General features: G+C 32.2%; 6 protein-coding genes across 9 annotated transcripts; 2 read left to right on the top strand and 4 right to left on the bottom strand.

The window, feature by feature from the left end:
* The first annotated feature begins 217 nt into the window (after window positions 1-217).
* LOC114932481 (uncharacterized) lies at window positions 218-3,598 on the top strand. The gene is made up of 3 exons (XM_029304702.2): window positions 218-756; window positions 877-1,412; window positions 1,525-3,598. Exons 1-3 carry the CDS (start codon window positions 472-474, stop codon window positions 1,889-1,891), a joined length of 1,188 nt encoding a protein of 395 aa, XP_029160535.2. The 5' UTR covers window positions 218-471; the 3' UTR covers window positions 1,892-3,598.
* On the bottom strand, window positions 2,560-7,121 carry Coq9 (ubiquinone biosynthesis protein COQ9, mitochondrial). Its single transcript, XM_029304896.2, has 5 exons — window positions 6,686-7,121; window positions 3,912-4,109; window positions 3,304-3,647; window positions 2,967-3,185; window positions 2,560-2,815 (listed from the first exon to the last, which is right to left on the bottom strand). The coding sequence occupies exons 1-5, from the start codon at window positions 6,738-6,740 to the stop codon at window positions 2,780-2,782; spliced, it is 852 nt and encodes a 283-aa protein (XP_029160729.1). The 5' UTR covers window positions 6,741-7,121; the 3' UTR covers window positions 2,560-2,779.
* On the bottom strand, window positions 4,275-6,679 carry LOC114932607 (glomulin). Its single transcript, XM_029304895.2, has one exon. The coding sequence runs from the start codon at window positions 6,164-6,166 to the stop codon at window positions 4,421-4,423; it is 1,746 nt and encodes a 581-aa protein (XP_029160728.2). The 5' UTR covers window positions 6,167-6,679; the 3' UTR covers window positions 4,275-4,420.
* LOC114932606 (G patch domain-containing protein 1 homolog) lies at window positions 5,946-11,277 on the top strand. The gene is made up of 6 exons (XM_029304894.2): window positions 5,946-6,137; window positions 6,355-6,439; window positions 6,517-6,659; window positions 7,291-7,451; window positions 7,535-7,913; window positions 8,111-11,277. Exons 4-6 carry the CDS (start codon window positions 7,388-7,390, stop codon window positions 10,491-10,493), a joined length of 2,826 nt encoding a protein of 941 aa, XP_029160727.2. The 5' UTR covers window positions 5,946-6,137; window positions 6,355-6,439; window positions 6,517-6,659; window positions 7,291-7,387; the 3' UTR covers window positions 10,494-11,277.
* On the bottom strand, window positions 11,015-22,156 carry LOC114932604 (uncharacterized). Of its 4 annotated transcripts, XR_014924059.1 has the most exons (30): window positions 21,800-22,156; window positions 20,583-20,731; window positions 20,419-20,502; window positions 20,117-20,271; window positions 19,924-20,015; window positions 19,630-19,716; window positions 18,914-19,079; window positions 18,541-18,766; window positions 17,306-17,459; window positions 17,002-17,131; window positions 16,687-16,914; window positions 16,445-16,618; window positions 16,087-16,247; window positions 15,658-15,940; window positions 15,425-15,539; window positions 15,203-15,317; window positions 14,993-15,115; window positions 14,512-14,859; window positions 14,089-14,259; window positions 13,856-14,011; window positions 13,672-13,779; window positions 13,261-13,536; window positions 13,102-13,156; window positions 12,865-13,006; window positions 12,676-12,784; window positions 12,298-12,407; window positions 12,042-12,183; window positions 11,853-11,956; window positions 11,506-11,743; window positions 11,015-11,126 (listed from the first exon to the last, which is right to left on the bottom strand). XR_014924059.1 is itself a non-coding variant. In XM_029304890.2 (29 exons), exons 2-29 carry the CDS (start codon window positions 20,678-20,680, stop codon window positions 11,674-11,676), a joined length of 4,182 nt encoding a protein of 1,393 aa, XP_029160723.1. In that variant the 5' UTR covers window position 20,681; window positions 21,800-22,156; the 3' UTR covers window positions 11,015-11,673. The 4 variants fall into 4 exon arrangements, 3 of the variants coding, with proteins under 3 accessions (XP_029160723.1, XP_085335940.1, XP_029160725.1); XM_029304890.2 differs by having other exon boundaries at window positions 11,015-11,743; window positions 20,583-20,681; XM_085479814.1 differs by having other exon boundaries at window positions 11,015-11,743.
* Window positions 22,157-24,332: 2,176 nt separating this feature from the next.
* ScpX (Sterol carrier protein X-related thiolase) lies at window positions 24,333-26,813 on the bottom strand. Its single transcript, XM_029304836.2, has 4 exons — window positions 26,714-26,813; window positions 26,004-26,452; window positions 25,544-25,919; window positions 24,333-25,428 (listed from the first exon to the last, which is right to left on the bottom strand). Exons 2-4 carry the CDS (start codon window positions 26,431-26,433, stop codon window positions 24,612-24,614), a joined length of 1,623 nt encoding a protein of 540 aa, XP_029160669.2. The 5' UTR covers window positions 26,434-26,452; window positions 26,714-26,813; the 3' UTR covers window positions 24,333-24,611.
* Between the last annotated feature and the right edge of the window lie 191 nt (window positions 26,814-27,004).

Consider the following 27,004-nt stretch of genomic DNA (forward strand, 5'->3'; position numbering starts at 1 on the left):
TGTAAATAAATTAATTATAATTAATATTATTAATATTATTATAAGATTCCTTTTACAACTTGAATTCTATTGCTCTTTAATTTGTTATACAAAGGCTTTTATTTCTTTTTTTAATATCATTATAATAAAAATTTCATCAAAATATTTCAAAGTTTTATCCTTGTCGGTCTTCGTTCAAAAATCTAGCACGTTGTCGATCGAAGTGTACTCTGTTGGGTGTTGGGAGTACTAGTGATATTAACAAAAAGGGCGACATCTTCCGATCTTCTATTGGTGTTCAGATAAATTTTTGATAGTATATGCACTTACGATTTTTTGAGATAATCCCGGGAACGCGAAAGTACCGTTGTATTTATACGCATAAACGGGCTGCGAAAAATAGATGGCATGTGCAAGGTGTCGCGACGAAATCGACAGGCGTATTAGTAAGAATAATAATTCGCTCGGAGAGTTCGCATACCACACTCGAACATGATAAATCCGAATGCCGATTCGGAATCTGTCGTAAGTAATCCTACGGAACGATTAGGCGCGCGACAGAAGTCGAGGCATGGAACAAGCGGGAGATTCGCAGCCTTTATTTGGCGACGCGAGAACAATTCGCGACAGGAATGCAAGAGGAACGACACGGCGAACGACACCAAGGACATGGAGCATAAGTTAAAAAATCCTTCGAATAGCAAGGTGTCGTTCGATTTTTTTAGGAATATCAAGAAACACTTGCAAATAAAAAATCTATGCAAATCCAAACGCAAGGTAAACGCATATTATTTCCTGCTGTTTTCTTTCATTCACTAGAATCTTTTTTTTTTATATACATTCGCCCTTTTACAATACAATACCATATTTGTAAAATAATTGTTTCATTTTTTTCAGAGCAAAGAGACAGATGTGGTAAACCCTTCTTTAAATCAGAACAACGTTAGATCTGTCATTGAACCTTTTAACTCTTGCCAAGAGCAAGACCTTTCAAATAGCGAGCAAGGAATCTCATCGATCAGACAATCATTGAATGGAAGTAGATTGGGCAATGTACTTGAAAATTTCTGTCATAGTACTGAAGAAAATATAGAAAATATTAATACACAATGTTATGGTGCAACTGGCATGAATCTTCTTATAGTTCCTACCAGGCAACGAGATGAATTGACACATGACATTGCAACTGTTTATGCAACACCCAGTTGTTCTGATGCTGTAATGGCAGTTCCTAGTGCAATAGCAAAAGTTCCTTATAATATGAATGAAACAATAAGTAATGAGCATAAAGTTAAAGCAAATCTCGCAAAAGAATTGCTCAATTTAAGTAAATATGGATGGTATTGGGGTCCTATATCAGGAGATGAAGCTGATGCCAAGCTCATATCTGAACCAGATGGTGCATTCTTGGTTCGAGACTCATCAGATGATAGGTACATGTATACATATATTAGATCATTTAATTTTGTAGTGTTTTATGCTAAAAATTAATATGATTATAAATATGAGATATATAATTAAAATTTTTTAAATGATTATCTATAGGTACGTTTTGACACTTAGTTTTAAATCATCTGGGAAGATGCTGCACGCACGCATGGAACACAGTGGCGGTCTATTTTCTCTGTGCAATCAATGTACAGAGAGTGAAGGCTTTACTTCGGTGGCTGCTTTGATAAATCACTCCATGAATTTCAGTCAATCTGCTGTCATTTGTTATTCGAGGCCGAAATATCCAGGATATCCATCATTTCCGGTTAGATTAACAAAACCAGTTAGCAGGTTCACACAAGTAAGAAGTTTACAGTATCTTTGTCGTTTTGTTATCCGCCAAAATACTAGATTAGATAATATACACAAGTTGCCTTTGCCAAAAACCATCAAAGGATATATTCAAGAAGCACACTATTGATATCTAACAGACAAAAAGATAAATATCAAAAGGAGATTAATAAAGTAAAATTATTTTTATTAAAAAAACTTTCTAAGACATGTAATTAAAAGAGGAACTCTATAGAATGAAATAGATTTTTATGATGAATTGGCAGCATGCATAATGATCTTTAAATGTGTATGTGCATGTGTGTATGCATACACACAAACACACATTGTATATATATATATATATACACATACATATATCTGATAAATTTTTGTTATCTACATTTAATATATATTATATTAAAAATGCTTTTCCTCAGTTGATAATTTTTATTCATTGAAAGATGTGTGAAGATATATAATTTATAAGTAATTGAATAATAATAATTTATAAATAGTCAAAAAAATTTTTCAAAGTTTTGCATACCTACAATCTAAAAAAGAATACTTTTGTATTGTTATGTAATTAATTTGCAGTTATTATGAATTCATAAATTATTGTAAGTAAATTTTGTCTTCCTGATATTTCTCATAATGACAGAACGTAAAAACTGTCGAGAGCGTGAAATCAATGCTGGACAATTATACTTAATTATGACAATACTGCAGGGTAAACGAAAATATTTTTTAATCTATTGTTAAATGTTGGTAGCTCTACATAATCGACGATTTATATCTTTATATTTTGCATGCAAATAATTTAGATTTACAATATATTTTATTGTACAGGTTTCGTTAAAATATATTACAGTGTAAAATAAATTATAGCTATTATAGCTACTAGGTAATATTCTTCATATTCATTTTTCACGCGTGAGACCAGGTACTTAAATAGAAAAACTTCTTTTAATTTTATTAAGAAATTTTAATTGTAAATATCTACAATGTTCTCTCTTCTTCCTAAATCTTTCTCTAACTTTTATTTATTCCAACTCAATCCAAGTATATTGCGCGCCTAAAACAGCAAAGTATACTATATATATGAAGGATCTATATCGAAGATTGTTCAATTTTAACTACAAGTTTTTTAATGTTTTAGGAATAAACTTTTTTTAAAATTTAACTTTTAATGTAATATAGGAAATAAATATAAGAAATATATTTACCGTTACAAAAACAGCAGTCGCCGTCTCTGTGGCACAACTTAAAGCTTCATCCGGCTTAGCAGTACTCGAAAGCGTCGCATATACTTGTAAAGCGTCTTTTATTCGTCTCTCTAAGAATAACCAGGTTTCTTTATGGTCTTCACTGATATCTTGCAGCATATACAACTCAGTGGCCTTGTAAATGGTTGCCAATATCATTCTTCTAGTATACCAGTGGATCTAGCCAAAGTAATGTGCCGTGTTTAAACAGCACATCTGAACAATATTTTATTTGTCCTAAACATCTGAACACTATCTTATTTGTCCTATATAGATAAATATTAATGGTACGACTTACATCGACGGATCTGTCGCCGGCATAGTAGCAGATATCATCAACTAAAGTTAATAAATTCGCTAAAGCAGTCGGTACATTTGGTGGTAGAGTCATAATAGCCAATGCCTGTGGCCAGGTCTTTTTATAGGGAATCACCATTCTCAACCGTGTCTCTACAGCATCTCGAACTTGCTGCTCTGGCGTCTTCCGTGGACTCGAAGGATCCGCTTTAATAGCTAATGTTTCTTTTTCAAGCATCTGATTTAATTTGCGATTGCATTCAGAATAAAAGTATTGGACTAAAGCCGCACCACCATTTGGAAAAAGTCCGTGTATTACACCTGGATATCCTATCGATTCGGCACCTTCGACACCATAATTTTCAATTATATTATTTTATTTCATTTTTATGTTAAAATCGTGTATACATCAATAATGGCAAAACATTATACGAACTTATTATTGAATATAAAATATGAAATACATTTCTAATATATATTTTAGAAATTTTTATTTTTGAACAAGTATTTTTTGTCTAAAAAGCTTTAATCTAATTTATAATTTAATCAAAATTGCAAATAAACTAATTTTTCAAAATAGCACATAAAGAAAATCGTGGATTGAATTACCAGCACTGATAGCCTGTTTGCTCCATCCCATATCAGGAACAAATTTCAGAGAAGCGCCAAGTATTTTTATTTTAATATTTGTATCATATTCCTCATCACTTTCCTCGTGAGTAGATTGTTGTGATTCTGTCTTCCTATTACTATCATTTTCAGGTTGATCGACCAGCAAAACCCTAGAAGTCCATAAACGTCTGAAACCTAATAAAATCAATATATCTATCTTTAAAATCATTTTTAAAATTATTAGATATTATATATATATATATATATATATATATATATATATATATATATATATTATAGGACATAAATGTTTATTTCAATCCAGATAACAGATATTGAGATATTAATCAATGGAACATGTGTATTAAAAAGAAATATTTTATTAAATCTTAGATAATTTACATAACATGATAGTAAAAAAATTTATGTTTAATTATACATGACATGTACCAATAAAATTAACAGTATACAATTATAGCTTATGACAATCTTATGGTTTCAAAATTTTACTCAGCTACTGTATTTAATGGGAATTCTTTGTCAGCATCTATACATTCATTAACCCGGATAAGAATACTTTGCATTACATCTAGACCATTTATCGCTTGATAACAGAAAGAAATTGTTTCTGGAAGTGGCATCACTGGTAATTCTTCACCACCTACAGTCAACGAAACTTCTGCGTGGGCCTTCTTCATCTCCTTATAATCGTGTATTTTATTATAATTATTTTTTTGTTGCTCTAAATCCTTTATCTTTACTTCCCAATGCGTTTTACATAAATGTATTCCTTCTCTCAATGGATTCAAATAATTATTTTTTAGCATATTTGTAATATTCCAAATACCTGTTTCATTGTACTTATCTCTGATAAACAAGAATCTCAACAGGTTCAATGTAGTAATAACTTCATCTGATATCTCAACTAAATCCGACGAACTTCCATGTGACAAATTACAAATTTTTTTTAATATCAATTGTAGATTCTTTCCAAGAAACTGAGGATTTCGTGGAGTCGAGTTAAGACAATCGATGATAGAAGATTTAAGTATACTAGTGATCAAGCTCAGTAAACCAGAATGATCGCTAATTTCATACAAATACAAGATAACAGAATATCTAGCTTCTATATTAAATATTTCGATATACTTTTGAAAAATGTCTAACGCCTTTTTTCGTTCCGTATCATTACTACCGTAAATCATTATTTTAATAAGTGATTTAAATAAGTCTAAATATATTTGTAGTTCTAACACTTTAGAATCTACAGACCGAGGTAAAACGCGCTTTATAACAGTATTCATAAAAAATAATCCATTCGAGATTACAATGTCTCCCTTTTCGCAAAGCAAAATTTCAAAAAAATATGTGCACATTTCAAATATGTAATAAGGACTATAAATTTGTGGTACATTTTTCCAATAATCTTTTTTAGTAATTATGTAGAAATAAAAATTAGCATAGGCTAAATCTGATATGTTATCACTCGATTCAAAAAGTATACTACGTTTATAATTTTCAGTGTATAAATGTCCTTCTTGTAACTTCTTGCAGATAAAATTTCTATGACGTTTGCTAACAATGTTCAAGAAATATAATATGTCTCCAGTTAGAGAAAAGGATAGTGTTATTATTTCTTCTAAGAATTCTTCACATATCCCTTCTTCAGCAATATTTTTGTTCCAGTAATAGGATAGCTTGTCGCACAGAGAAATAAGGAAGCTCAAAAGATAATCCCCAAGCAATGATCCTTCTTCGAGTTGAGAGTTAATCTTCACCGCTTCTTGTACCAATGGTTCCAAAAATAATATGATTCCTTTATATACATTCACGATTCTGTTACTATCAACATCGTCTAACGATGCTAAATCCTCGATGTATGACTTGATGGTATTGATGCACCACTCGATGCCCTTGCTCTTGTCTTGCATCTTCATCATACATATACCTAGTGGTTCCATAATGGCACAGAATTTGATATCATTCAGACACTCTATCTGTTCTAGGAACTCCAGTACAGTTTCCATGGGATTACATCTCTCCGCTATGATGTTTAACACACTCTTGCAGCATTCAAATAGTTCTTCCTTGGATTGCGAGTAAGATTCAGTGAGATAGGAAGCGGCAACAGGCACAATCTCGCTTACTGCGTCCTCAATCACTTCATTGCTCTGCGATGTGAAAAGTTCCAGAGCTTCCCTGGGCTGATCCTTCAGGAGATCGGTAAATCGCTTGACAAATATTTCCGACATTTTTCTGATTATTTAAAACTTAGATGATCCACATGCAAATGTGTAAAAAATTATTCTCCAAGAAGATACTTTTCTCTATATATGTTCATGTACCGTCTTCTTATTCTCCAAAGACTAACTTCTTAATTAATATTAATGTTCTCTACGGTTAAATAGTAGTAAAGGTCATTTATCTCTTCATCCTCCAGACACTTTGGAAACACTGGACATGACGAAATACCGCGTGGCTTGCAAAGCTGCTTCTGCGAGGTTATAAAATTCCTACATCACAAGGTGTGTACAGAATTTCTCGTGCACAAGACTGAGGGAGAGCTTTTTAATCTCCACGTAAAAGAATATTTTTTTAACAGAATTTAGCGACGCGATGAGGTCGGCGAACGGTTGTGACAGCCGTTGAAAACTTATTTGTAAAAAAATAAATAAATAAACACAAAGAAAGAGGAAGGAAATCGATGGCAGATCAGCTGACAACGGGATCAAACTGTTTCGCAAGGTACGAGTTACTGAAATTCGGCTTACCATCGGCTATTGGAAATCTGCTTCGCGTCGAACGAAAAGAATGAAGCATCGCCATAACGTCAGTTGAAAATCAGATATTACAAATGTTACTAATTACTGTATACTTAAATAAACTGTGTGCGTGCATGTTATGATTGTTCTCGTAGCATGTTCGAATTTCGCGTAGTGGTTTCACGCACCTTAGTGTGACACACTAACCTCGCTGCAATTTCCGAGATAAGATACATAATATATAAGGGAGAGAAGTAGAGAGGTTATACGTGGCATAGATATATCTGCATATATATATATATATATATATATATATATATATATTGGAACAGCTGGGAACCAGGGGTGACGTATGTTTTGATCGATGAAGAAACGCGTTACATAATTGATTTAAAAACGTAAATATTGTTGCACATATTTAAAGGAAAAAACGGAGATATAAAAATCTAATGGTTCGTTCTCTCGCGCTCTTTCGCGCAGCGCATCGTTGATTGGTCGTGACTTATTTTTGCGACGAATGAACGCAGATTACGTCGAACGTCGAAAACCGTCTGCTAAATTTTTGTACACCTGTGACTTGTATTACTCCTTACTTCTCTTTTCTAACCTCTCAGATACGCCTCAGCAAGATTTTGCGAGTGATTTGATTGGGAGATGTGTAATTATTCCAAATAAAAGAAAAAAAATATACATTCCGAGGATTATTTGAAAATGAGTGACTCGGAGGAAGAAAATTACGCGACTTTTGGTGTCGCTCTAGATCCTTTAGACGAAGGTTTGTATGATGTAAATTAATCGTGTAAGTTTGTATTGTCTCTAATTCATTTATTATATAATCGAAGTTTTTTAATTTTGCAGAGAATATCCCACGAAAAAAGCCCGTTACAATCGAAGATCAATACGCTTATGATGCTCAAGGTAGACGCAGATTCCATGGAGCATTTACAGGTGGTTTTTCAGCAGGATATTTTAATACAGTCGGCACTCGCGATGGCTGGAGACCTCAGCAGTTTAAATCTTCAAGGGGTAGTAAAGCGGAAAATGTTATTCAGAGACCAGAAGATTTTATGGATGAAGAGGACACGAGTCTTTTTGGAATTGCTCCTAAAGGAATTCAAGCTACTAGCGATTATGCCGGTCATGGACAGAAGGGAAAGAAAAGAGAGAGGATAAATCAGGATAATAATGGACCCATTCCTGGTGCTCCTGTTTTAAAGGAACTTTTAAAACCTGTCAAGTAAGTATTTGCAAAAATTAATAATGATACAATTTGATCTCTGTTATTATTAAGTCTGTAATTATTTGTAATTTTTAATTGACAGAGAATTAGCAATGCAGCGATTATTTACTAATGTATTTAATTTATATTTATGTATATATATTTAGAATTTTAGAGTTTTAAAATCATATTAACCTTTGATATTGTAATTATAGAGAAACAGTGGGTATTGTTCTGCTCAAAAAAATGGGCTGGAAACCTGGTCAAGGTATAGGCTCTAGACTCACAAAAAAAGAAAAGCAAAAGATAAAGCAACGTAATGAAAAAATAAAATTAGTGCAGGAAAATTCTGATATGGCAGGAAGCAATTCAGAGGATTCTGACGAAAATTCCACTAATATTACTTTTGCTCCTGATGATTATGAGCCATTCAGATGCAAACCAAAGGACAATTATTTTGGCATTGGCTATTCAGGTCTAGATAGGCGGAAAATTCTCTCTGGTCACATCAATTTATTTGATACTCCAGCGTTTTGCGTTCAAGATAAAAACAAGAAACTGTCGATTCATGGCCAAGCATTTGGAGTTGGTGCATTCGAAGCCGACGATGAAGATATATACGAAAGAGAAGATATGTCGCGTTACGACTTTGCCCTAGATCCCGAGCATAAGAAGAAAACAAGATGGTCACAAGACGCTCCGTCTAGCTCACAAACCGATTGCTTGGACGATTTCGTTCGTGCGAAGGAAAAATTAGCGAACAAGAAGATCTTCAAACCGCCAGAATTACCAAAGAATTTTGCACCAGTACATGCTATTAGGAAAAGTAGATTTTATCCTCCGATTGCAATTCCGGTGGAAAATGGCAAACGCAGAGAACCATTAAATGCCATAGATAGGGCGCGGATTTTAGAAGATCCCGATGAACATTCAAAAAAGCCGCCATCCGTTGCCTCGAATATCATTACCAAAACCTTGAATTTACATGGTAAACAGCAAACGGAGGAAAGAAAGAAATTGGAGAATGAACAGACAACGACGGGCAACTCGTGGCTGGATAAATTAACTAGTCAAAACTTTGTCAAAGGTGATGTTGTCGGTACACAAGATGAGTCAGGTAGCTTGAAAACATTAGAAGAGTTCAAAGAATCTGTTTCTGCATCCACATGTTCGAGCACAGAACGTGATTCTTCAAGCAAGAGCGAGAAAAGTGCAAAATTGTTTTCGTCCGATCCGGACAAACAGAGACGATTTGAGCAATATCTTATTTTTCTTAAAAACAATGAGATGAATAAATTCGAGACTATCCAACCACTTTCCATGACCGAATGGGAGAGAGAACAAGAACGTACGGAATTCGAGCAGGCGGCTAAGTTGGAGCAATCAAATAATTATATGGCGGATAAATTTATACATAGCTCTGATCACACGATAGACAAGACGGATCCGGAGAAGGATGTAAAGGAAGCAGTAAGACTGAAGATGTTTGGCAAACTGACGCGAGAGCGAAGCGAATGGAAGCCTGCAAGTATCGTTTGCAAGAGATTCAATATTCCCGAACCGAAAGTCGGCTGCTCTTTGGTTGTAACAGATCGAAAAACGGCGAGATTCTCCGTCTTTGATTCCTTAGATTGGTGTAGTTCATCCAAGTTCACGAAAGCTACAGAGCAGCAAAGAACAGAAGTGGAGGAAATTCCTGGACTGTCAAAGAAAACGGAAGAGAATACAAAGGGAGCGATTTCCGACACGGATAATATTTCATCGAATGATTATCAATCTTCAGAGCCCGTTTCCGAAAAGTTCAGAATCTTCGAGGCTTCCTACGAGAAAGTTTTCGGTAAGGGTATTCAAAATATTCTTTCCTCAACGTCGGAAAATGCTAAACAAGATGCGAGCGATAATTCAAAAAAGGATGAAACAATTCAAGAAGTAGAAAATAAGCAAGAAATTGATACGGGATCAGTAACTACAGTTAAAGATCAATCAAATGAAAAGAAGGACCTCTTCAAGGCAATTTTCCTTAGCAGCAGCGAGGATTCTGAAGACAGTGAGTCGGAAGAGAACGTTGACAACGAGACGGTCAAGTCGATCCTAATCGGGAAAGATCCGAAGGAGATAAACACCCAGCGAAATACATCGCCTCCGCGTGGTATCTTTGCAAAATTGGATCTTGATAACTTGGTGACACAACCGAAACGCGTTAATGACGAAAGTACAGCTTCCAAGATTCCGGAGAGCAGTTTATCGAGGACTGATGAAACGCGAAACAATCTCGCGGATGGAAACGATATAAAAAACGATGATGAGGAAGTTATCGCGATTCCATCGGATATGTATGGTCCGATTTTGCCACAAAGATTGTTAAAACAGGAGAGTACCGCGACAACAGAGACCGATAGCGCGAATCAATCTCTAAGATCGGTATTTCGCAGTGTCGTGGTGTCAAAGACTGCAGAAAATTCAATACTCGGCGGAAAGTGGGTAGAGCGGGACAAGGTGAAAAAAGTAAAGAAAGAAAAGAAAAAGCACAAGCATAAACAGCATAAGAGCCCCAAGCACAAGAAAAAATCTAAAAAAGAGAAACGTTCGAAACATTAATCTCTGTTTATTTCTATCCCTTGGTAATCCCAAGTTCCATAATGTGAAACGATTTATGTATTAAATATTTGTGCAGTAACAATTGTACATAATGTACATTATATTCTAGAACTTCACGCTTTATTAGAACCGTATTATTTTTTATTTCATTAAACATGTACTTATTTTCTATATATCTATATATACGGTATACACATCACACATCTGTAATATAGACTGACAATGAGAATATATAATCTATAATATCTAATTTATAAATATTTGAATAATTTTTTGGATATTTTGATTCATATGTCTCATATGAATAAGATTTAAAAGCATTAGATAATTTTGAAATGCCAAAGGTAACAAAGATTTTATTATATATGTTTACTGTATTTATATAAATGAATATATACTCTGTTCTTAAATGCTGCTTGCACGAAATACGATGTTAATTGTTCGTTTTGGTGATAAAGATTGATAGTGAAAATTTAACTTTCTGGTGCAAATAGTTTTAAAATAAATCAATGACTCCTGAATACAGTAACTTTATATATATTTTCCAAATGATTACGTATTACACGTATAAGGATATGTACATATGTTTTAATTCACTTATGATCATGCACGAATCGTATTTGGTTTTTTTTTCTGTGAAAAAATTACATAAAGTGAATGAATTAAATAGAGACTACTTATATTGGATATTAAGACGACACAGATGACATCGTGATTTAAGGATTAAATAAATCGAATGTGCATTCGATATACAAGAATCAAGAATACACATTCTTATATACAATCGCGTTGCATTTGCTTTATCTGTCATTTTCTTCGATTCTTTAAGTTCCTTTGTTACATCCATTAATTTTTTAATAGTGTATTCTAATTTCTCTGTTCTTTCTCCTAATACATATGTATTTTCCTATTTTTTGCGAAAATCTAAACATAGACTCCTTATATATGCCATCTGGTACTCATCGTATCTAAATACGTGACCTAAACATATTATGTAATTTCTTGCACATACCTGATGCCAACTGTACTCTTTCTGAGTACATATATCTAAATACAAATTTGAGCAGTTTGCCTTTTTATTATATTGTCGAATGTAATGTTATAATTTCAGGAAACAGTAATCGTGAGTGTTTAATGAAAGTATCAAGTTCTTTAATAAGATCGTACACACACGGGATTATTAATCTGATGTCATGGAATTCCTAGAAGCAGGTCTGCTGGAAGTACCGGATCTAGTTTTTGTCTCTACACTGAAAAAACATCGCACCATGATTATCTTCATTAATGGTGAGTTTGTATATATTTTGCACATTTATCAAACATTAACTTAATCCTTTTAAAAAAATTTTTTTTACGTACCTACTGCTTCTTGAACCTCTTTTAAACATGGCTGTTAATTTCTTCTTTAAATTCTTCTTTTCCATCTTACTGCTTTCATTGAGGCTGGTTTCAGAACCAGATGTCTGTCAAGTATTCGATTATTTTAATAAATATATATAATGTTTTATTCGAGTAAAAATAATTTCGAATATTTAAATCTCCTCTTGCCTGAAGTGAATAGTCGGTCATGTGCGGGTCATCTACACTGGATGATTTAGTTAATTTGTGTGTTAATTTCCGGATTATTCCTTTACCATATTTTTTATCTCGATCTAACATTTCGCTCTTTGTCGATCCTCCGGAAAGACGACTAAACATAACAATATCATATTAAATTTTATTTAAAGAATACTTGCTATTTTATTAAGCACGAACCGAAAAATATATAACATAATAATAATATTATATATGCAATATTCAATACCTGTCTACACTGGAGTCTCTTTGTAAACTAGCTCCGCGAGACTCAATTTCCGATCCCTCCAACGATTGCATACTCGACAAATTGCTATCGTTGCCCCAAATAGCTGGAGACTAAATTTTTTGAATGCAAAAAACAGTTAGTATAAAATATATTAGCATATATTAAATTTTAATTTTGTCGAGAATTTTGCTTATACAGAAATTTATTTAAACATAAAATCATATTTAAAATTGAAATTTTGCTCAGTATATAATTATAAAAAATTACATAGCTAACAGAGTTATAAAAATTATATTTTATATGCAACGCATTTATTTCATAAAAAAGAATTACTATATATTTCGTGACAGATTTTTCTGGTCTATGAAACAGCCTCACCTCTTGACGACCAGACGTTTGTTCCAAGGAGAGACTCTTTCTCTTCAAACGTGGTTTACTGCGATTTAATACCACTCCTTTTCCTGGGTCACTCTCTACTGACGTTGATCTATAAATCATGGCAACGATATAATATTTTTTTCAATAATTGGGAAGAGAAATTTGATGTAAAACCATTGTGAGACTTACCTCTTTCCCATTTTTTTCAATCGCGTTGCATTTGCTTCATCTGTCATTTTCTTCGATTCTTTAAGTTCCTTTGCTACACCCATTAATTTTTTAATAGTGTATTCTAATTTCTCTGTTCTTTCTCCTAATATTGAAGTTTCAACTGCAAACATATACATATATATATAATTTAAAATAATGAACAGTGACATGTAAACATCAAAACTCATGCAAATTATTTATATTATTGATAAATACCTTTTATGTCGCTCTTTGTTTCTAACATTGGTGACGACTCTCTTGATTTTGGTCCCTGAAAAGTGTGATAGGATTTTAAAGCATTTATATAATTTTAGATATTATTTGTATTGATTACAATACATTACTATCAATTATACGAATGTTTGTATTTTATACCTTTAATCGTCTTGGCGGAGTTGGTGTAAATGTGTCGGACATTCCATTCTCTGTTATAGTATTTAATTCCGGGAACAACTGTAGCAAATCCTGAACTTGTTGCATAAGAATATTGATGTTGCGTAACTCGGTTTGCTCCAATTTGCATTTGTTCAATATCACTTCTTTGAGTTCATGCCTTTCCTTTTCATGCCGTTCTTTCTCACGTCTCATCTTCTCATTACTCGTTCTTAATTTTGCATGCGCGTCTCTCAGTTCAAGTAGATCGCATTGCAGCTAGAATTGCAAATCATTGCAATCGCAATTAAGAAAGTAAGCATTTTTTATTTTTTAATAATTATATTTAAAAATATATATATACTTGTGCAAACGTACAAAACTTAAATTATGAATATATTATCCAAATTATACCTCTAATAATTTTTTCTTATTTTCTTCCTTTTCTTCGTCGAATACTTTCTTTAATTGATCTTGTCTCCTTTTATTTTCTAGCCGCTCTTTATTGCGTTCTCTCTCTATCTGTAAATTAGCATGAATTGTAAAAAAAGCTATTGTATGTGTTATTTTATATATGCATTAAATTGCTAATCATTACTTCAAACAACGTTTGACGCAAATCTCGCGCTAACGTTGCCGTTTCCTGTAGCAATCTTTGATGTTCTTCTCTTTCTTTTTGCCAAGCTAATTCCATCCGCACTTTCAATCCTGGAATTTTCGAACGTCCGCTTGTAAGCAATCGCTCCTCCTCCAACTGCAATTGCAAGAAATGTGTATGAATATAAACAGATTTGCAGATGTATCATTTGCATCTATTGAATTTCTAATTACCTCGTTAATTCGAGATTGTAATTCGGAGACTTTAACGTGACTACCAGATTTTTCCGAAACCAATTCGGCCTTTAGCCTGGAAGCTTCTAGTCTTGTTTCAGAAAGTTCATCTTCCATGCAACTTATTTGTTTTTCTAACACTAACACATTAGCTTTTGATGATTCTTCATCCTTAAAAAACAGAGAAATATATATAGATATATAGATATACATATATAATATTTTATTTTATAAATTTAATAATTAAATCGATAATAATTGATATTATGATGCTAATATCGGAAAATAATTTTACGCGAAAAGAAATGTCAATATTCTAGTCTTGAGACTTAAATGTCAATATTAAAATAAAAGCATAAATGTCAATATTAAAATATTTTAAATAGGCATAAGACGTAAGAGTATCTTGATGATTGCATTAACCTCGTCCGACTTTCCAGAGGATGCATTTGATAGTCTGCCTCTCGCGGACTTTAACTCTCCTATAGTTTTTTGCGCGCCTTCCAACATGTGTTTGTAAGTATCACGTTCGCGTTTGTATCGTGATAATTGATTCTGGATTGCCTGTATCTCATCATTGATCGCCGTAATCCTGTGCTCGTAGCGCATTTTGCATTGCGCCAAGTCTGCCTTCTTGGCTTTCTCTGTATTTGTCAAGGCATTCTTTAATTTTCGGATTTCGGATTCCAATGCCGTAGTATCGGGTGTTAATACTTGATGAATTTTTGATACTGCTTCGTAATCTTTCAATTTTGTAGATAAGTCGTCATTCTATCCAAATTAGAAAATTATGTTTTAAAATAAATTATCAAAAAGGAAAAATATGTATATATAAAAAACAAAAAGATAGACGGAGATTTCATATATTTTCCAAATAACGAAAGATTAAATAATATATACCTACCACTTTTTTCATATCTTCCAATCGTTCTAATAAAGTAGAACTTTCTTTCTTTAATGTATTAATTTCATCATTTAATTCTGCCACAATAAGTTTATTTGGTAATTGATTCTCACGGATTTGGCTCTAAAATGATGAACCAAAGAAATGATATTTTCGACAGAGATTTTTAATAAAATTTACAATAACAAATCAATAATAAAATTTATATACCTCAAGAACAGATTTCTCTAATCGCCAATCGTTTTCTTTCGTTTTCATCGAGTTCCGCAATTCGTCAAGTTCTGTTTGAATATTTTTTAAATCTGTTTTATACTCTGAAGATTTGCTATAATAAAACGTAAGATTAATTGAAGAAAGTTACACGAAGCATTTAATATTGTTGACAGTGAATTCTTACTCCTCACACAGTTAGTGTCGAATTTTGCTGTTTACCTATTCAAAGATTCATTTTCTCTTTCAAGTTGTAGCTTTGAGTTCATAAGCTCTTGATATTTATTAGTGAGAGTCTCTTGATCTTGTTGTTGCTTTTTAATATCATTCTCGAGATCTGGAAATTTTATCACGTTATCTCCATGCGATAAATAAAAAAACCGATTTAGAAGTAGAAAAATAAAGATAATGCAGATTAAAAAATATTTTATATATAATATTTTTTGATACTGTACTCAAAATTTTCTCATTGTAAGTCTCCTTCAGCTCATTCATACGCTTTGTATTTTGCCCAGCTTTTTCTAAGGAAGCTATCTTTTTCTTCAGTGTCGCTATTTCGTTTTCTTTCGCCTCTTTTTCATTGTTAAGTTGTGATGTTAATTTTTCACTCTCCTGTTTAAGCGCCGCAATCTCTACATTTAGATCCGTGATTTTTTTCGATGTGCTAGATTTTGAACTCTCTAATTCCTTTTTCAAACGTTTCACCTCAGCATCAAGTTTAGTCTTTGTTTGTTCCACCTATTTTTATCGGAAAAAATAAAACATAAATTGTCGACATATATATAACAGCAAATATTTTATTTTAGGGAAAAATAATTAAAAATTTAAATATGCTATAAACAATATTAGATGTACTCTCAAAAAAAAAAAAAAAATATACTTACAGACGTTATGGATTGCGACATTTTCGATTCTCTTTCGGTGTACGATGACAAATCATCTTGTAATCGTTTACACTTTTCTTGCTCTTGTGATAGCTTTTCTTTTAGTTCATTTATTATTTCTTCCATCTTCGCAGTATCTTTTTCCGATGACTTAGCAGTTTCTATATTTAAAAAATCGTATTATGTACAATTTGTACTTACATATATATACATATATATGCATATACGTAAACGTACGTATAAATATACGTATACGTATATGTAGTACATAAATAAATATTCATATATAAAGAGTGCATAAAAATAAATATTTATAGAATATTTATAGAAGACTACAAATATACAATTTATGCTTTACCGAAATCTTTTTTTAGTTGTACAACCTCATTATAAATTTTTAATTTCTCGGCTGATAGCGACAAGAGTTTCGACTTCAATTTCTCTTTCTCTTCCGAAAGCGCTAATTTCTCTTTGTCCCATGCTTTTCTTTCAGTTTCCCGTAAAGTGACTGCTTCTTCCAACTTTTTTTTCACTGTAATAAAATTTAGAAATTAGACACGTTTAATCATTTTATATACAATTTTAAATTGATAGCTCTACCATTTTGTAACTCCACATTTTTAGTATCTTCTACTTTTACATTTGATTGAACTTTTTTCTTCTCTTTTTCACTAGTCAATTCTTTTATAGTAGACTCGAGTTTTTCTTTAAGTAGTTCATGTTCCTTTAGAAGTTTATCATACTTTAAATTATTATCTTTCGGCTTCAGATCCGATATATCCACATTATGTCCATTTTTAATGTTGGAGAAGATATTCAGCATGTCTTCTAAAATGTTAGTAATCGTTCGAAATATTGAAATCAAATATTTTTAATTTTCGCGAAATTTATGTAAAAGTACAATAATCAACAAACCTATTTCCTTCTCCATTTCATCAACCATTTTTTTAAGTTGTATCCTTGTTGTGGAGTCTGTTGCCTTCTTTTGTGTTCTCTCCTGGAATGCGTTACTTACTTTTTGCAGAATTTCTTCTGTTTTCTTCATCTAAGATAAATAGAAAGGTTTTTACATATAATAGAAATTTATAGTCAGAAATTCTAGTGAATATAATTAGATATAGAATACACGAGAAATTATTCGATATATTATGTATTTGTTCTTTTAATTTCAAAATTTAGAACAATAATATTTCTTTAGTTTTTTTTATATCATATTTACCTCTTCATATTTCTTTTCTAAAGCAACTCGTTCGCTTTCTAATTCTTCGGATTTGCGTTCTACTTTCCTCAATTTGAACGACAATATTCGGCAATTTTTATTTGATTGCTCCAAACTTTTTCGCAAACGGGTATACTCATCTGCTTGTTCGTCCCTTATGTGCGAAAATTATATTTGTATAAACAACATATATTGCATTGCGATGCGTGCAGTAACCATTGGAATTTGGGCATTTAAGTATCTCTGTTCCTTATATAAACGCGCACAAAATGTTATATAAACTTTATAGAAAAAAAAGGAGTATGACATTTCACACAGAGCTTTGTGTTTAAAAGTTCTAAAAAAATCTTGTGTAATTCTCTCATTGTATCTTCGTGCAGAATTTTTATAGTCATTTGTAAAAAAAATGTGATCCCACAAAAAATAAAAAGCAATAAAAAATTTATGAATTTTACATAAGCTCGATTACCAAATAAGGATATTCCCACGGTTCCGTATTTGACGAAAAACGAAGGTGTCATCATGTTAGGATCACATACGTCGCAAATCTGTCCAAATCGTCGTCCTGCAACAATTATAGCTCATTTTGCAAAAGATTTTGATCCTTTCGTTCGCATCTCATTGTCTCGACATATATAAATTTTCAAATTTTTACATGAAACAGTTCAATTTCGTATGTGTCATTATGTTATTTTGCATTGTCCTGTGTATAAAAATATTAACTAAAGATTTTGAACATTAGAAAAATATTTTTGCAAAAGAATGTACAATAATCTTTATCAAAAGGAACAGAGATACTGCGATAATATCTTGACATACCATATAAGACGCATGTAATAATCATATAAAAAACAATGTTAAAGAACGTCAGTTAACAAAATCATTCACTTTACAGAAATATAAGGAGTCGAATGTCATAGTTAGTAGTGGTTCGAGTAAGACATTGTCAACATATTATTAGTTCACGATTAAAAATCCTGCAATATCAAAGATTGCTGTTGTTACAGACGATAATTTTAAAACAAAATTAAAGCAATAATTATTTTTATTAAATTTATTTATCTTCCACAAATATTATAAAACGACATATATCTTTTTAATGAAGTGATATATAAATATGGAATAATGTTATATAAAATAATATAGATTATAAATCACTTTGAAAAGTACAACAAATAGCATGCATAATACATCACAAAGCTGAATATCTTTTACAGCGCAAGAGAATATAGTACCTAAAATTATCTTGCAACTCATAAATTTCTTCTTCTAATTGTCTAATTTCCTTTTTCATATCCTCGTTTTCGTCCATTAAACTTTCGCAAAGACTTTCCGCTGCCTTAAGTTTCGAACGTAATTCATCGTGCACTTTGTCCTTTTCACCTCTATACGGTCTATTACTCGTTTCTTTCTCCAAACTTTTTATCTTTGTCAATAATAAATTTTTTTCTTGTGCAAGTACTAAAATACGAATGTGCAATGATAATGATATACAATGATTAAAACAAAAATTCAGACGATGAGTGAAATAAACGATATCATATCATATATTTAATGTAGAGAAAAACAATATTTCATGCATTTTCCACAAAATTGAGAAACTAATACCTTCATTTTTCTTTTGTAGTTTTGCCACTTCGCTCATCGATGTTTTGTTCGACATCGTATCCATAGTCGCCAATCGACGTAGCAATATCTCGCTTTTTTCTTTCTCCGCCTTCTCGCATCTCGCTCTCATAGCATTTAATTGGGACTTCAATTTCTCTATTTCATTCTGCGAGGGGTAAGCATCATCATTAATTTTAATCTGAATTATTTACGAATTTAATTATATTTAATCCTCTCGATTCTGATTATAAATATAATCCATATGCATCATATAAATATATCGGCGGGCTGGTATTAAAATTATTCAACATTTTTCTGAGCAAATACTTTATATGCACACAATTCTTTTCTATCATATAAACGAATCAGATTTAAGAGAAGATCAAAATATATTTAATATGGATATATTATTATTATACCATACATATGTACAGATTTCGAAATTTTTTTTTTCAAACTTATATATATACAGAAACGGAATTTTACGATTGCACAGAGAGTTAATATCTGAACAAGTTAATTAACATTTAAATGAACTAGTGCATTTAGTAAAAGTTTTTGATGGTATCGCAGGTGCTTCATAAATTACAACATTATGAAGTTGGTGTACAGAAAAGAGCATACAATGATAAACAATGAACGACATATATTACATTTATTATTAATCGCAAGATAATTCGTGTACGTCAAAGTAACGAGAACGATGATTGTCTTACCTTCTCGGACTCTTCTCCTTTTACCGTGACATTATCCAGGCCATCCTCGACCACCTGTTTCGGCGGTGCTGGCCGTGATTTCCTTACCTAAAGTAGTGTGATAAATGAGAGCGCAGAATGGAATTTTATATTTGCTCACTTTTATCATTGAATGTTACTATATACTACATCATCTGCTGTACAATTAAGCCGATAAGACACCTTCATATACAAAATAAATTTACAAGCGTGCATGTGTTTTATTGCGACAAAAAGCATTCCATGCACTAAGTGGTTTAATTAACAAAGAGATACCTGAATTATAAATTCTACATCGTTCTCCGAAGTGCCTCCGTTGGTGTTGCTTATTACATTTTTTATTTGAAGTTTCGCTGGTTTTCTAACATCTGTAACAATAGAAGTTGAATTATCATAAAATTCAACAATTTCTAATATTTTCTAATATTAATTAATTTCATATATACTATCAATATTTCGTTTTGATTACTTTCTAATTTGGGATCTTGTGCATCCTTATCTATGGCAGAAAGATCCATTAAGGATGTCCATCCGGTTGATGCTGCCGATTGCGAATTATTAGTCTTGGTTTCATCTTTCGCCAAATTTGTAGCGGAAGACCACGTTCTTTTACCCTCAGGGCCACTTGAAAATTTATTCGCGATAAGAGTTCACATAATCAAAAATATACAATTTAGAATGTATTATAAGATATTCAAATTTCGCGAAACACGCCGACAAATGCGCGTTATGTAATAAAGCACTTTGTTAAATCTATGACTCAGAACCTACCGCGATGAATCGAAAGAAAGACTAGGAGAAGAAGACGTGATGTCTCCGAGACTGTTTCTTCTCCCGCCATGCTCTTTATAGTCCCTAAAGATTCAATTTGACATATAATTTCATATATATATATTTTTTTAATTATTTTAACTTCCGCTTTCGAAAACAATTACCTGAAGCACCGTTTGCAACGCGTGGGCCACCGTACTTGTGGATGAAAACCCAAAGGGCAAAGAGGATCGCCTTTCTTAGACGAATACATAGAATGCATTCTGTGTACAAATGTTTTTCCTCAATTATATTTTCCTCATTCTTATTTGCACTTAAAATTAAATGAATATATATATTTACATTTATGAATGAAAAAGAGAGAAAATGCAAAAAAGTGCAAGTGAAAAGAATTTAATTCTCTCTAATAAGAAATCTAATTGAAATATTATTTATATTAGTCTTAAAGTTTCCTTGATACAGCTAAAATATGTTATTAATCATGATTAATATTATTTTAAATATGAAAAGATTTATATGAAAGTATTTAAATTTACAAAAGTAAAATATTTTTTCTCATTTCTCAAAATACTTTTATCGAGAAAATATTTTTTATATGCACGTACATTTATCTCTTGCATTGCGTAATATATTCATTTTAATAATATTGTTTACGCAGAGGCAATCGAAGAAGTGCAAAAAGGAAAAAACAGCGCGTGAGAAACATTTAAATATGATAATTTTAATTTAAATTGATATGCCGCGAGATATATTCTTGTCAGAAATAAAAAGGCAAATATTTGTGATAAATTTGCCGATATGAATCGTTTTTTAATTCTTTCTTATTATCAGTTTGTGTTTGCATAGGCATATGTCTAAAATTATATTATAAATTAAAAAAAAGAATACAATTAATGTTAATGTTTAACATAAGAATTAAAACATGTAAATAATACAAAGATCATCTTTTTCATTTATAACATCCAAAAAGATTTAAAGTTATTAAATTCATTATTCTCATTTAAATTATAATTTAAAAAAATATTATTGTCAAGAAATAAAAAAAATACTAATATGGAAAATTGCATAATAAAAGGATTTTGATCAATGAAATCTCCGCCAAGAAAACGATAACTGTATCTAGACATATTTTTCACAATGCATACATAATAAAAATGGCACTAGGAGAACCATGCATACCGGCAGTTTATTTATAAAATTTCAATGCCATATTTTTTCCTTTTTCTTTCAATCTCTTTTTTTTATCTACGCATAAAGTAGTAACCCAAAAAAAATAAAAAACGTTATGAAGAAGACATCGCATTGTACGATCGTAATCTATCGATAATCTATATATCTCTTACGCAATCAATTGCATCGATTGTACAATGCTGCTACTTACTGACTTGGTACTGATATTAATTCACGAATACAGCAGACCCGAGGTGAACGAAATTTATCCTAAATTATGTTGATTAGTCGGTCAAAAATGGGGGTTCGTTGTTCGAGTTTCTTCCATCCTGAATGAACACGATAAATCGCATAGTCTTCGCGTAATCGGGCGACACTCGCATCATTCAAAATAGTTTCTCGCAATCTCGTTTCTTCCTGGGAAAGTGAAAGTTCGTTTCTACTCGCGGATCTTATGCATTTCTCCTTTTTTTTTACGCGTCAGCGTAAGATTCCTATATTACGTACATCACTAATAGCACTGACACAGCTCCGCTATTACGGGGTTTGTCCGTAGCCGAACTAACTGTGTGCGGGTATATTTTGGAGTTATGCCAGGATGTATATTTATCTCTAGCTATAAATATAAGGAAGCAGCAAAATACATTTAAAACTATGCGAGTGTGTATGTATATACGTTTATATACGAACGTGTGTATCTGCAAAACGAAATTTTCCCTCATCAATTTTTCGCCATAATTGCACAAGCAAAAGCAACACGTCGCGAATGAACTTTGAGATGAGTTTGAATTTTTGTATTTTATGTCTACGTATAAAATATTCCGCGATTTGGAGTTGGAAAATTGCCAGATTTTTCGTTTTATCAATCTTAAAAAGATTTATTATATTAAGTGTATATTTTTACAATGCATATATATTTCAATATAAAACATACATCCATGCAAGGTTTTTCTTTTAAAATTTTATATCTCAATTAATTCTGTATGCACAGATTAATTCTATGCATTACTGCAAGTAATCTGTAGATATTGATAAACTTATCATAATGGCATGCAGTTTCCTGTAATAGATATTCGCAATCGCGTGTCTTATCATTTTAATATTTATCTATCTTAATTTTCGTGCGCGAACTTTAATATTTTCATATATAGTAAAAAAAAGTTTTGACATTAAGGAAGAAAAAATAGTATCGCGCAATTATTCTAGCAATTATTATGATAAATAAATAACTAATAATTATTATATAACGTAAACCGTACTAAAGATTGTTATTTACAAACTAAAAAACGAACAAAATTCACAATAAAAAATATAGTGCAAAATATATACATAAGTATAATATATAAAGGATAGAAAAATAACAATAATTTATTTTTGTCAACTTTTATTAATTCACTTTGAAACATTTCACCGATCACATCGTAAAAAAGTATAAACATAATATATAATACATCAATACATTTATTATAACACCTTATTATAAAAGTGATTAGTGTATCGAGTGTGTAACATTTTAATATTTCGTATATATATGTAATTTTTTTCCCTAACCAATTTAATGATAAAAATCTATTGCACATTATTGAAAATTAATTTTTGCCAGAGAATAACTCAAAGACTTTAATAAAAGATATTTTTATTCGTGTTTGACTTTATTTTCATAAAGATATTGGAGAAATGTAAAACTATATTTTTTCTTATAATATTTGCTAAGCCCATATCTACCTTTTTATTCATTTTTCTATGTAAAGCTATATTATTTTTATAAAATATATAATGTCCCATACTCTTCTCTATATAGTTGTATTAATAAAAATTCTTAACAATTATGGAGTGTTGAATAAAGCATTAAATTTCTACAATTAAATTTGTCACAAATAACTATTTTAACATAAATTGTTAATTATAAAAAAGTAATTTATATACATCAAATTATTAAAAAAATAATTGTTTTTTATTATTGTTTTTATATATAGATATTTTTTCTATTTTAAAATTTATTTTAAATTATACATATAAAATATCTTTTATACATTATTGTAAAAGAATACCTTGCCATAAAAAGCTCTACAAATTTTCAAAACAGATATGATTAATTAATCTAACTCTGTTGAATATTTTTCATTTTTAAAATTTACATGTGCAAGAAGTATTACTTTTCACAAAATTTTTCAAAAAATTATCTTCTTTAGAATAACAAATAATAAGCAGAAGTCTAATTCGTCTATATTACTTGATGCATTTATATAATGTGCTCATAATATGACAGAGCAAATAATTGCTTAAGAAATGACAATGCAATTATAATTATATTAACATAATTACATAACACTGAAAAACAAAGCATAAAAAGTAATTTATATACTCAATAGTACAAATGTTCATTGGTATCTAGATGCAAAGTCTTTGCCTCTAATAATCTAATTGATCTCATTCAAAGTATATAAATTATTTTCTTTTTCTCTCTTTCTGTTTATTTATATAATCTTTATATATCCAAAATGTTAATTTGTGTTTGAACGATTTTTAATAGTTTATTACAAATTTATATGATTACACAATACTATATATTATTATTTTGATTTTATATGTGCCACAAGATATATCTTAAGAATTTATTATGATAAAAATATTGAATTGAAGAGAGAATTTCTATATATGCTTATGTATTGAGTTTTACACTCCAGAAATTGCATATTTGTATATTGAGACTATTACATGCATATATCACATACACGAGCATGTAATATGAAATAATTTTATTATCAATACATCATAAAAATATCTGTCAATATGTACAAATTGATTGTCTTTATCATCTGTTTATTCCGATTAAAGCTTATCGGGAATTCTCTCATATAATTACATTCCATGTGATTACGTATTAAGAAAATAAAATTTGATAAAGCTTGTGAACCTTGATAGCTAAATAGAGAAGGAAAGATAAAACGCGCGAGAATAAGATATGCTTTGTGTTTGACGATTATACGCGCGTTATTTTATAGATTTGCACTTTGTATATCTTACAATCTTGAACGAAGCAATTCAATTTTCTTCGCGGCACGTTTTTGCAGATCAGGCAATTTCATAGCCAGCCCCATGTTCCCTTGTATCTTGACTTTTCCTTGGAAGAAGGCCTTTTGCGGATTCAATTTTCCAGAGATAAAATCGACGATGTCGGTATCGCTGATCGTAAATATGACGTCGGGTTTGGTTTTGCCATTATACTCGACTTTCCCTTTGCCTGTTTTTGCGTCGACAATCCAAAATCCTTCAGCACCGCCGGGGCCATTTATAATTTTAAATCCGTAAACGCCGCGTACTTTCTCGATCAGACCCTCCTCGTCCTCTTCCATCGCGATTCTTAGCGTTTCGAATAGCACATTTGCTTGGAAGACGCTCGGATCGGCAGAGACACTCACATGCTTCCTGACCACCGCCTGTTTCGAGAAACCCAAGCGATAAAGAGCTACGACAACCGCACCTCCCAAACCAATATTATGTTGCAGGGCCAATTTCGCATTCGGCACCTGCCTCTTGCCAGCCATGCCGCGAAGCTGCCAGCAAAGCTCAGAACATTGAGCTAATCCAGTAGCGCCCAGTGGATGTCCCTTCGAGATTAAACCGCCGCTAGGATTCACGACGTATTTGCCGCCGTAGGTGTTATTTCCAGAGTCTACCAACTTGCCGCCGTAACCAGGAGGACACAGTCCCAAAGCTTCGTAAGTAATTAATTCGTTTACAGAAAAGCAATCGTGTAGTTCTATCACATCCACGTCGCCCGGTTTGTAGTTGGTCGATGTGAAGACTTTCTCGGCTGCGTTTCTCGTCATGTCATATCTGTAAAGTTTATTATAATCGCAAATTAATAGACTGTCGATTATTTTCATCAAAAAGTATATTTAGTATATTTAGTATCTTCATTTATAAAAGTATAAATTTCTATTCTCTGTACCCGACAATATTCATGCACGATCGACTGGAAAATGTCGTAGCCTGGTCAGTGGTCATTTCCATTGCTACAATTTCAACAGCTTGGGATTCTAAGCGATGCTTTCGAACAAACTCCTCGTTAGCTAGAAGGACAGCCGCTGCACCATCAGAGGTAGGGCAACACTGGAGCTTTGTCAGTGGTCCAAATATTTTGGGAGAATTCATTATCTGCTCCAAGGTGTACTTATCTTGAAATTGTGAATTGGGATTGTTTGTAGAGTGCAGATGATTTTTATATGCAATCTTGGCAAAATGTTCTAGCTTTGTGCCGTATTTTTTCATATGCTCAATTCCAGCATTACCAAACATCTGAGCAGTAATGGGTCCCTCCGAAATACCTACAATCAAACAATGAAATACATAAGTCATCGTACAAATCAAGTATCATTCTGCTCTATATTTTAGAAGCCTATATAATTTACCTGCGATATCTGCCATCAGCTCGACGTGTCTGTCCATGGGATTTGTACGATCTGAATATTTGGACATCAGTGATCCACGCTCCATCTTCTCAAATCCAAGGGCCAGGACACAATCGGCGTTTCCGCTTTCGACAATCTGTTTGCCGAGGAAGAGAGCGGTGGAGCCGGTGGAGCAATTGTTGTTGACGTTATAAATGGGACATCCGGTTAGGCCGACTTCGTAGACGGCCCTCTGACCGCAAGTGGAGTCGCCGTAGACGTATCCAACGCAGACAGCTCGGACACTTTTGTAAGGTACTTGGGCATCCTGTAGAGCCTTGCTCACAGCCTCCTTCGCCATTTGCGGATAATCAAAGTCCTCTCGTTTGCCAGGTTTCTCGAATTTTGTCATCCCAACGCCGATCACGTATACCTTCGGTTTGTGAACCATCTTGACTAATTCTTTCGATCTGGGAACGCACACGAACACGAAGAGTTATGATGAATACAAAAAATTTCTATGGAGAGTGAAGATGTTAAATCGCAGAGAAATCGCTAAATTGCGAGAGAGCGGAGAAATAAGGAAGAGAAAAAAATGACGACGCAAAAGCACGACGTAGCAGTTGCAGAACTGACGGAGATTCGCCGATCGACGAGGTGAACTCACGCACGTTCGTTGGACTTTAATCTTGTAATAAAATTACGATACAAAAAAAAATCTGTGATATTACAATGACGATGCTATTTCCAGCCGTTTCCCGGTTACGATAAGTGACAGCGATCGTAGTCCCTCCCCGGAGCGCAAGCTACGCTCAAATGACAGACTAGAGTGGACACTTTCGAGAAAAATACTTGTACCAGAACGAAGCGCTACTAACTATATGCTGATCCAATCACAACCGGAATCTCCGACCTCTGATAAGCCTTTGCGTAAAAGTGCCGAAGGCATCGAAGGCCCCTCAAAGGGTTAATTATTATTAATTAATATCCTTTTTCTAATATATTCATATATTTTTTTCGAA

The sequence above is a fragment of the Nylanderia fulva genome, unplaced genomic scaffold (assembly GCF_048542155.1).
Source record: "Nylanderia fulva isolate GAGA-0341 unplaced genomic scaffold, ASM4854215v1 Scaffold13, whole genome shotgun sequence".
NCBI lineage: Eukaryota > Metazoa > Arthropoda > Insecta > Hymenoptera > Formicidae > Nylanderia > Nylanderia fulva.